The sequence below is a fragment of the Rhopalosiphum padi genome, chromosome 1 (genome assembly GCF_020882245.1).
Source record: "Rhopalosiphum padi isolate XX-2018 chromosome 1, ASM2088224v1, whole genome shotgun sequence".
In the NCBI taxonomy this organism is placed as follows: Eukaryota; Metazoa; Arthropoda; class Insecta; order Hemiptera; family Aphididae; genus Rhopalosiphum; species Rhopalosiphum padi.
Window position 1 is genome coordinate 65,587,419 of NC_083597.1, and position 12,157 is coordinate 65,599,575.

The 12,157-nt window shown below is 27.0% G+C and overlaps 1 protein-coding gene across 5 annotated transcripts; it reads right to left on the reverse strand.

The window, feature by feature from the left end:
• Positions 1 to 2,106: 2,106 nt before the first annotated feature.
• LOC132929563 (uncharacterized) lies at positions 2,107 to 12,149 on the reverse strand. Of its 5 annotated transcripts, none has more exons than XM_060995010.1 (15): positions 11,795 to 12,149; positions 7,556 to 7,736; positions 7,240 to 7,470; positions 7,041 to 7,176; positions 6,501 to 6,703; positions 6,210 to 6,431; positions 6,038 to 6,097; positions 5,794 to 5,947; positions 5,650 to 5,728; positions 4,874 to 5,127; positions 4,160 to 4,266; positions 3,824 to 4,003; positions 3,516 to 3,670; positions 3,220 to 3,439; positions 2,107 to 3,158 (listed from the first exon to the last, which is right to left on the reverse strand). In XM_060995010.1, exons 1-15 carry the CDS (start codon positions 11,839 to 11,841, stop codon positions 2,772 to 2,774), a joined length of 2,616 nt encoding a protein of 871 aa, XP_060850993.1. In that variant the 5' UTR covers positions 11,842 to 12,149; the 3' UTR covers positions 2,107 to 2,771. The 5 variants fall into 5 exon arrangements, with proteins under 5 accessions (XP_060850993.1, XP_060851017.1, XP_060851002.1 ...); XM_060995034.1 differs by lacking the exon at positions 11,795 to 12,149 and adding an exon at positions 11,479 to 11,621; XM_060995019.1 differs by lacking the exon at positions 11,795 to 12,149 and adding an exon at positions 10,387 to 10,780.
• Positions 12,150 to 12,157: the final 8 nt, after the last annotated feature.

Here is a 12,157-nt window from a genome sequence, read left to right on the forward strand (position 1 = left end):
AACTCAAAAAATATGTGTGAAAAATTTAGTTTTGTAAATTCCAAATGTATATGATGTGTCTCATAGGCGCAATTTGAGTTTTAAATTTGGGGGCCTATTATTATTTGCATGTATGTACTGTGTGTATGCTCTCTGACTCTGAGATGTATAAAGGTGGAAGGGGATATGTACAAACTATTTTGGGGGGCTTAGCCCCCAAGCCCCCCTCAAATTTCGTTTATGGTGAACTCCATCCAACAGTAGATTTATTTTTATATAATATATATATATATGTATATTTAAAAAAAACTTTATATTAAATATACAATTTTTACAACCAAGTACAAATATAAGTAGGTACCTATATGCTAGATACAGGATAAAAACAATATTGAAGTTACATGATCAAGAAGCCTTCCATTAATTCCATTGGCCATTAGTGACACTTAGCTTGGGATTTGCGTTAGAGGATTACCTACGAAAGATAGGTATATATTATGTTTTTTTTTTAATCTGCGACGGGGAATTTCAGGGAATGATGAAATATGTATGTCTTTTATCAGAGGATTTTCATGGTTTTCTAATCGATTAAAGAAACGTTTATAAAAAACTAATAATTTCTTCAGCTATTATTTTGATGACAAAATCTATACGGATGGTCAAGTAAGAAATAAATGGCGGTGCATTAATAATTTTGCCAAGTTTAATATTTTGGAAAACTTGAATAAAAGTATATAAGATAATAAATATTGATAAAAAAATGTCATGGGGTTTATATATTCCAGTTATTCCACCATCGCCAATCACCATTCACCAGTCACCACCACTGTCCCTCTATGGCTCCATGACACCTGGTCTTGAACTTTTACTTTCCATTCTTGCACTACTATAGGGTTTTAAATATTTTAAGATCTCCTATTATGTGTAGCCATTAACCACTTCTTCCGTGGTCAGCCTCGGAGATTTCAATTCTATTAAATGTATACTATTTACACATTACTAATGGTATTAAATGGTGTCAATGCATTACATATTTATTTCCCCTCCCTAACTCACGCAAGAACATTGCAAATTTAAGTTCAGCACTGCAGTAGTATTAAATAACAATCTAGTGTTATTAACTTTATTAGCTTTAATATTAATGTGCATTGGATTTTGGACTAATTATACAATTTAAAGGTAAGAATATTATATAAATCTAAGGAAGGGATGGCGAACCTTTATTTACTCGCGCATAAAAAAAAATGTTGGTTGGATTTTATTTTATTTGCGTACCAACTAATTTGATGACCCTGCTTTTAAACTTAAAAAATGCCTTCATCCGTGGTTTAAATTTTCATTTGAACAGTTGCACACGTTATAAGTTCGCCATCTTTGATTTAAAGCATCTTAATTAAACTTTTATTAATATTTTAATAGCATATTATAGCAATTTATGAGCATTTTAAAATTGTAATAAAGTACATAGTTTATTTTAAAATTAATACAACAATAAAAGCTCATTAGATGCGCAAGATAATATTCTCCAATAATTCCAAATGTTATAATTATTAAATATTATTTATTAAATATTAAATCTAACACAAAATCATTTCTGTTGAACTCGAATTTGCTTTGTGGTATACTGGTATGTGTATCAGAGAATAGGTGTATTACTGCACACAGGAATTAGGCTGCATGAAGTTAGGCCTCAGAAATTAAAATTTGGATATCTTGGAAACTAATTGGTTACAAATAGTTGCCAAACTTATGGACTAGTCACTAGTCCAGTCAAATAGTCAAATTCATGGTAGTGAGGGGCAACTACATATATATCCATATAGTAGAATATAAGTATTCATATCAGTGACATAGCGAATTTAAAATTTTTTAGATTCTAGTCTAATATTTCACCCACCCACTTTTTACAATCGTAGTTTATACTACTTGTTGAAAAAAATATTTAAAAAACTAGTTGATACTAAATTATTACTCATTCACCGCTACTGGCATTAATCATCAGTCAGTAGTCACCACTCTTTAAAAATCCTTGAGTAAGTGTCCATTCAATTACCCAATTTACCATCCCGCTGTTAACTACAATAGTGTTTTTTTTTTATTAAATGATAAATTTACACATTACAGCAGTAATAAATAAACAAAAAAGTATTTGTATACAATATCATAAATATAATGTATTAATACTTTTAATCACCGTGTACAACAGATAAATAGGTATCGTATTATAAATAATGAAGCAAATATTTCAAAAATAGATAACAAAATTAAAGCTACATAACTCAAAATATACATAACAGCATAAATTTATGTAATTTAGCTCTACTTATTTTGTAATACTCAACTATGATATAACAATAATAAAATAAAGCACTCGGGTACATAAAAAAAAATATTATTTCATAACTTAAAAAATAAAATCCTATTTTAACTTACAAAATAAATCACCTATATTTATATTATGAACTAATATAGTAATGTCATTGATATTTATCAATATTAATTATCCCTTAAAATAATTAGACATTTTCGCTAAATTAAAATCTTAATAACCTATTACATTTTACCTAATTTTTTTGTAATAGTCTTAATAACTTAATAACAATAGTATTAGGATTTCAACTACAAAAAACAAATCAGTCATTGTTATTAAATTGTTTACTAATAAGTAATTACATAAGTGTATATTACATTATACAACATAAATACATCATATTAACATTTTTTTGAACAATAGTCCAAGAATAGATAATTTAAGAAGAATAAAGTTTAACCATTATTAAATAATCATCAAATTAAAAATAATTTATATTATTTATTCTTTGGTCTACGTCAAAACGATGTCTTTGCCTAGGATCTCCAGGAACCATTGGTTTCCTGCGTGGATCATTTGGTACTGCCATCATTTGTGGACACATTATAGGTGGTGGCATATGCCTCATATCACTATCCATAGGGCGTGGTTGTAGTGGGTTAGGTGTTGGTAGAAGTGGAGCACGAATAGCTGATGCACAAGTGTTAACATCTTGTTGTGGTTTTCTAGGATCACGAGGAGCACTTTTTTGGGTCACTGCTGCTGGTCTAACAGTAACCGCACTAACAGCAGAAGGGGCATTTTGAATAAACATTGGATCCCTTGCTGCTGTTATGCTACGTCTAAGTCGTGGATCGTCAATTCCCATCTATATAAAATATGCAAATTTGGTAAAATAGTTCAATTAAAATGATGTTAATTTTATTTACCGTAGGTGGAATTTTAGAATAGTCAGGTACAGAAACTTGGGCTGGAGACATATGATATTTCATTGGCGGATGACTATCAAGAGAAGCGTCTATCTCTGTAGCTGCTGCTACTGGGAATTGGAATGGCAGTTGTCTTAGATCTACATCTGATTTTCCTAATTCCACAGCACAACTATCATTAGCAGTAGGGCTAGCAGGAGATTCTTCAATTATATTTTTTCTGAAATTACAAAAAAATTGTATTAAATACAGGACTAAAATTAATTTTTGATTAAAATGATGTGATGAAAATATACTTTTCTTGAATAGTTTCTTCAAAATTATATGGTTGTTCCAATGCTGGTAAATGAAATGGAGAAGGTTGGTCTATTGTTGATTTATCTACGCATGCTTTTATGGTATTCAGGAGTTTAGCCATATCATCACTTATAGTAATTTTATCAAGATTAACCTGTTAAAATATAAATTGTAAAATATTAAATACCACAATTCATAAATTGAATGTTGTACTCAAAGTAACTAATATAGCAACACAAATATAAGTATTAAAAAGTTACAATGGTTATAATATTTTAAACAATTATTCTAAATAATAGTTACATACTTGTTCAACTTTTGATGAGTTTGACTTTGATAGAGAATTTGTTGGTGACTGTTCTTTTTCTTCATTTTGTAAATTATTTAATTTATTATTAATAGGAGTAGAAACTGAATTTTCTGAAACATCACTCGAATAATGTTCCTCTTGACTATAGCGATCTTCACTCATATCTGTTTCATTATACTATAAACAATTACCATAAAAAAATTAATCTCAGTTTTAAATTTATTATTTTTATTATTAAATGAATTATTTGTATACTGTTTAACTTTAATTATTATTCATCTAAGAAATTTCATACATACAAGAGTTTATATTTAAGAATACATAAAAACTTACATATTTTTGATGGACTTGAATTCGTTTTAAAAGTTCTTTCTGTTTTTTTGGTAACAATTGATCTTTTACTACATCACTTTGGAATTTTTCTTCATCAATAACAAGATCTAAAATACATATAAAAATAAATTATAAAACCATACAGTTGTTCCAATTTAAAATTATAAAAGTATACATTTTTAATTAATAAATAAATATTGAATATTATATACATAATAGGATCCCACAGCCCTCAGTCTATTTTTCTCCTACCCATCTCAGAAGACATATGCAGTCCTCCATATAATCAATAATTTCAGTGTTTATAAGTGCGATGAATTAGAAGAAAGTCTTAAGAATATTATTTTAGTTCCTATTATGAATTTAATAAAATTAAAAATTAAAAAACCATATTGGCTTCTAAAAAAACATTGTAAATTATCACATTAATAAATTATCTCAATTCCAAATTCTAAACATATCGAAGTAACTTAATTATTATATTTAATTGTATGAATATTATTTCATCATTAATATTAATCTGTAATTTGGTAAGTTGTGCATTATATATTATGTTTATTATAAAATAAAATATGAATAATAAGTTTTTTTCTTTCTTTTGGCAAGTTTTTAATAAATTTATAAATTGGCCTGTCAACAACAAATGTTTAGAGCACTTTGATTTATATTAAGTATTAAGTAAATAATAATGAGTTATTTTATATTTTTACTTGCCATTAAATTCATCATCATCGCTTAGATCATCTAATAAAGGATGATCATTGGTCTGTATCGATAAGTCTTCTTTACGTTGTCGGTTTTTTTCTATTCTTTTTTCTTCATGTCTTTCTTCTCTTTGTTTCTTCTTCATTTCCTTTTCATGTTTTTGTCGTTCTTTATTATCTTTATGTTTTTGATATTTCCTAGGTTTATATATTGGACGATTATTTTGAAGCATATTTGATACTGGTTCAACATCATTAATTTCACTAAAATCACAGATTATATTTTTATATAGCTAAAGGTAATAATATTTAATCAAAACATTCACAATATACATTGTCAAGTCTAATAGTTTAGCAATAATTTCATGAACTATCTCTCTAACTATATAATTTGAAATTAATTTGTTTTGAACTGATTATTTGAGTGGAAAAATTTTTTTATTGAATTTACTTAATATTATTTTAACATATAATGAAGCAACAATGATATAATGAACTTGAAATTTTTCAGAGCTTAAATTCTACCAACCCATCCACTCAAAACCCAATAAAGGCATTTGCTGTCATATTTTTAATTACTTACTGTAGAAAATTTTAAATTGATAATTGACCATTACTCACAACTTCTATAAAAAAACTTAGTGAAGCCACTGGTACAAGGGATGAAAACTAAGCCTACATTAATCATATCCTACTCATTTATTATTGATTGTACCATTGGCTGATACCACTTAACTGTTGACACCTACTATCTTTAGATTTTTTTTAATTTTAAGTTATACTTACAAAGTGTCATCAACCATAGGCTCGTCTCGAGAAGGTGATGGCATTGGTGTACTACTGTTATTGTTATTATTATTAGCCTCTAGAAGAAAAATATAATGTTTTTATACATACTTAATAATTACATAAAAAATAATTATTTAATACCTAAATCTTCATCTGTGTTTTTGTCAGTGCTTTTTAATTCAGGAGGTACAGGTATTTGCATTTCCAATAATGATGGAATTTTGCTCTTATCATTTTTAGATATAAAATTAATTTCTGTAACTGGTGGTGGTTTTGGTTCTTCTTCAAAATTGTTCTGAAAATAGAATATCAATTTAATAGTAATTTATGTAGAATGAAACACAAAATTATTAAAAATAAAATATAAATTTAAAAAAAAAATTACCTTAAAATCTTCATTTTCATTTTCATACTCTGGTGGATCGTAACGTAATTTTCCAAAAGACTAAAAATATATAAACATATTAACATGTTAATAAATAATTTTTTATTGGGTAATTCATTAGGTTCTTTATATTAAATCAAATTTTATTATTTATTATATATTAGTATATTACCTTCAATAATTTTTTTCTTTGTTCTTCATCAAGTTTGGCATGGCTAAACCGACAATTTACACCTGAATAGCATTTCATACCAGTATGATAATATTTACAAGGAAACTCGCTATGCATAAATGTACACCTATCCTCTTTACTACAACAATCCATTAAATAAAATTTGCACAGTTCCATTTTGCGACCATTTGGTTGTTGATGAGAATAAGTACAATTATTTTCCTATAAAATAAAATATTAATGAGATAAATAAAATTGTAATTATAATATATAATTCTTATCAAATTTTACCTTAAGACATTTTCCTTGAAGAAAATATTGACAAACTTTTTCTTCATCTTCAGATCGTTTATTTTTCATGCCTGAACCTGCAATCATTCGTCTTTTCATAGGCATACCTCTATTGCGTCTATCCATATCGTTGCCACCACCGCCTCGTCTTCCTCTACCTCTGCGGCCAAAGTTGTTCAAAGGACGAAATTCTTCTTCATTTTCTATTAAAATGTATAAATTTTATATTGAATAATGTAATATAAAATTAATAACAATTATACACACAAAATTTTACTTTTACAAATATAACACTATTTTTTAAAATGTAATAATTAATCCTTAAGTTGTACAATATAGTATAAATTTGCATATTAATTTTAATTGTTATTAATTATATGATAGCCATTTATGGTTAACATAAGTACTGTCATGAAAATACATCTTTATTTTAATCAAAAATTATAAAAATTAAATAAATCTTGAAATAATTATTTGAGGATTCTAATACAACTAATTAAACATATTATGTGATGTATAAAATTAAACAAAGTAATTTACCAAATTCTTGTGGAAATGACTCAAAATTGGATATGTCAGGACTATTGGTTCCTCTTACATATGACATTTCTTCATCATTACCAGTCTCAATAGGTTCCATTGGTGTCTCATTATTTTTTCTTCTATTAAATAAGCCCTATGATAAAAAAAAAAATTAAGATACAAAAATTTGATGCCATTAATTAGCACAGTTGCTTACATTTTGATTATTTCTCAACATGGGTTGTTCTTTTTCATCACTCTGATCAAATCTACGTCTTTTACGTCTAGGCCTATCATCATCCATTTGATAGCTAACATCTCTTTTCATTAAAGCCCCTTTATTTCTAGGGAATCTATCTCTGGGTCTACTATTATTAAATCCAGAAAAATTTTTATGTAAAGGAGTGTGTATCATTTGTTGATGGGACGACTGTTGAGGTCTCTGTTCCTAATAACATATACAAAAAAAGAAATTAAATCTTTACATACAATTATGAATTAATTATAATTTATTTTATTGTTTTGTTACTTACCATTTCCCATGGAGGTTCAAATTCTTTTTCTTTTGCACCCTCTCCAATACGATTTTCTTTAGATGCTTTAAGCACTGTATTTTGTTCAATTGATTCACCCATTTCAGTATCATCTTCTTCATCAAAAATCTCTCCATCCTCAAGGTCTTCATCAACCTCATTTTCGCAACTATTACCATTACTAAAATAATTAAAAATATTTTAGTTACAATTTTTAATAGTAGTATTTATTATAGTTTTCTATTTAAAACATTTATATAAACAATATTAACAATAATAAAAAAAAAAACAGTATCAGGAACATATTGAGTCAAAACATTAATATATATTAGGATTATCATATATCTATCTGAACACAGAAAAAATGTTTAGCATTTATTTATTTGTTATTGTTTTATAAATATGTAACTATAGAACTATAAATTGAAATAGGTTTAAAATTAATTATTAGAAATAATTAATAAAATTAATATTATATAAGTATTATATAATAATTTTCAAAAGAATTATAGTTCAATTTTTTCTAAGAATTAAGTAAAGATAATTTATCCCCAAAATACCTATTAGGTAGGTAATACTAATAATTAAGTAGATGGAATCCTAATTGTTGGCTACTTGATTATATTATTAAGACGATTATAATAACTATACAATTTTAGGTAAGTAAATGAGATAAATTAATTAATAGCTTTTTAGTTTCGTTAATATTTTTAATACTCTATAAATATTCTTTGGAATATTAGGTTTATTTTTACTATTAGTTTCGTTTTATTATTTTAAGTAATTTTAAATTCAAATTTCTTCTTAGTATTTAATTCTATTGTAATATTGTAATATTGAGAATTAACAAAAAATTCCTATTACAATTTATTTGAAGTCATAAATAAAAATAATATTAATTAGGTACTTTTTTTTAAATGTTATTTTTATTAATTGTAATACAAAAATTTTGATTTAATATTAATTATGGCGAAATTAAATATAAGTATGTAGACTGAAGATATTCGTAAAATTAAACATTTCTATTGTGGACTGAAAATATCTACATTATTTTTTTTACATATTATGTAAATCTATAAAATAAACATCGAGGTATTAGGTATAATCAATATTTGATTATCTATATTACGCATAAAGAAATGGAAAATAATATTATGTTTAAAATGATTTCGGATAGTACTTGACACAATAGGTATAAATGTATAATTATGTTTACAATATGTCAATATTACATTTTCGCATATATCAAATATATGTACACCAATAGAAAATAAGATCAATATTCAAGAGATTTTAACCACATTTACACAAATCGGTTGAAACATAATCAAATTAATCTAGTGTTAATTAAAGATTAAAAAAAATAAACTTATGCTGAAAATTGGGCGAAGTTTATATTATGTATTCTTACTCATGCAAAACTTTTTCCATTTTAAGATTCTGCCGATCAATGATTACATTTTTTAATTTCATGAAATCAATAAATAAACATACTGCATTTGAGACGTTTTTAATTGTTTCAATTTAAACACTAATGTTATGACAACATATCTAATTCTGCATAGCCAATATAATATAGTATTATATAGTATAGCCAGTATAGGTACAAAACTATCGAAATTGAATTAAACATTAAAATAAATCAGAAAAAATTACTACGGTATACATACTATTTTTCAATTATATTGAAAAAAATGAAATACGATTATATGGATAAATCGATAAACATTAAAAAACAAATGATTTATGTATTTTTAATAAACTATATAATACAAATATCATTGTTAATATATACACCTACTAATATAAGACACTTATAGGAATCATCGTATGTTGCTATATTAATTATTATTTATTATTTATTAATAAATACCTAAGACTAGTTTTAAGCGAATAAAATGGATAGATAAAATATAATTAATAATAATGTTTTTATATTTATACGAAAATGTAATAATATTAATACGCAATATTAGCAAGACCATCAACCAGTTTTTATCCATTAAGATACCTACTGCATTATACTGAAAATCACGATTTAATGACCGACGCAGGTTCGACAAAATGGCAACAACGCAAATCACTGTGCAATGTGCACTGAATAATCCATTAAATTGACTTTTGAAGTTCTTACATTTAACGTATTACACAAAAAATATGCACCACACTGACCAAATATGATGCATTGTTTACGTAGGCAGTTTAGCATACGCAGGGAATTTCAAGAAATAGAAGAACAGCTATAATAAATTCTAGTTTTGCTTTAACAATTTCAATGAATATAATTCCGATGAAACAGAAAGCAGAATGTATGATATATACAATATAAAAAATGTCAAGATCATAATTCGTACTATACAGTAAAAATATAACACTACTGCAATGAAATATTATTGAAGATACATTTTTTGAGAATTTAATGAGCGAACTACTACATAACTATAATAAATAAAATAAGCATTCAAATAAATAAAATAAACTAAATAATATTATGTACTTTCAAAACGAAACAGAAGATCATCTGATCAAATATAGGACACGGTGAGTCATTACTATACCTTAGTCACATGCATTGATTTTACATTAATAAAAAACAAACTTAATATTTTTTTATCGGAAATAATCTATCATCGTTGGGAGAGTGAAAGTAGATAAAAAAAAAACAAATGAAATAGGTAGGTTCTCGAGTACGGCCGAAAGTAGTATAATATAATACAGTAACGCGAATATTAATAAATTATCTATTATTTATACAACTTAGTTTTATCGATTTATTAATATTGCATTATTATAATAATTATTATGATGTTATTATGTTATTATACTGATACCTTAGAACAATTTGTTGGTCTAGTACCATGGTGTGTATATCTAATAATCAAATATGTGATTCAATTATTATATTATTGTAATGGGATCTCGATGCAATTTACTATTACGATATATAACATTAAACCGTCATCATTGTTATTCAACAACAGCAACAATAATATTATAACACCGACGATTGCGATTGATGGTGGTCGGTAACAAAATTAACGAAAAACAAATCTAGATAATATATTATGTTAATGTGTTACGATAATAGTAATAATAATAATTATTATTATTATTACGAGCGTGTACGAACATAATATCAATATTATATTAAATGGGAAGAGTAGGTACGCGAATGAATATGGCGTGATGTTTGTCGTGGACGCCGCGCAACACATTACACGGCCGACGATATCGGTGCGTAAGGCGCAATAGATCTCCGCGTGAATGGGGTGAACGGGGCTGGGGGGCCCCCAGTCGGCGCGGCAGGCCAGAGACGAAAATTAATATTTTTACTACAATTGCCATGTTTTACGGTAGGGGCGTCGCGCCGGCGGTATAGAAGCAGCGAGCAGCTGTCTGTCGCGATTTAACCGGGGAAGAAAGAGGGTACACCTCCGTGTTATGTAACATGTATAGTGCATACTCTCTACGACCGTAGTTGCGAGCGCGTGACAGAGAAGGAGAATTACGATCATCATTACAATAGTAGTAATGATAATAGTAATAATAATAATAATATTAGTATTAACAATGAAATAGCGTAGTAGTAGCAGTAGTAGTGGAATATTATTAGAAAGGTATGAGAAGAACTCGCGCCATTCGTAATTGGAAACAAAGCGGAAGAGAGAAACGGGCCGAGACCGAGTGAACATTTTTTTTTTTTCATCTCAGTGGGGGGAGGGCGCGGTTAGGAGAGTTTCACAACACACGATGAACACGGATATAATATACACATATATATATATATATATATACACATTATATATATACCGTGAACTCGTACTGAGAAACAAAAACAAGATGGCGGCGTCCAATCGATGCGCAAACCGATGGACGAAGAAGCCAGAAACTACAGAAATGTATATCGGTTTTTGATTATTTACCTTCGGCCGTTTTTAAAAAGCTTGGAATCGATTTTCGTTTCGTCGCAAAACCAATGAGATATCCTTGTCGATAAAATAAAAAAACTTACACGTTATTACTTCATCATATTATCCAAAACCCAAAAACACATAGGTACTTTGTTCCTGATACTGCAGATAAGTAGTTATACTGTATAGTTATAACCAAGAATACGAAGCTCATTAGTAATAAATTATTATAAATATAAATAATATATATATATATATGTAAAAAAAAAATCGTTTCCCCTGATTAAAGGGCGCATCTTATTGACTTTTTTTTTATTGATTACTGCACCTTTCATCGAGTAAATTTGGCCCGTCAATATTGGTGACAAGGGCCATTTTATTGGAAGCTGTTTCGTCGCTTTCTTTGAGGACAGATTACCAAATGTACGTCATTCATTCGGTTCGACAAAAAAAAAATCTTTTCAAACGTAATTACGAAAATTTAACACTTTGTACACTTAAGTTAAATAATTTATATTTATATTTATGATTTTGGACTTATGGATAGTTAGATGATTATTTATTATAATGTTTTAATATAATATCGTTTCTACTACTTATTATTTAGTACTGTTTACTATTTAAATGGCATCTTGAACATTCGACAATACAATCGATGCACAAACATTGGGCAGAGTTCCGACTTTTACGC

Bases quoted from the DNA above. Each gene is read 5' to 3' on its own strand.
- LOC132929563 (XM_060995010.1), bottom strand. From the start codon at position 11,841: ATGGCCCTTGTCACCAATATTGACGGGCCAAATTTACTCGATGAAAG. The intron at 6,098-6,209 runs GTAATATACTAA...ATATATTTTTAG, and splicing joins AAAGAAAAAAATTATTGAAG to TCTTTTGGAAAATTACGTTA. The intron at 3,159-3,219 runs GTAAATAAAATT...TATTTTATATAG, and splicing joins ATTCTAAAATTCCACCTACG to ATGGGAATTGACGATCCACG.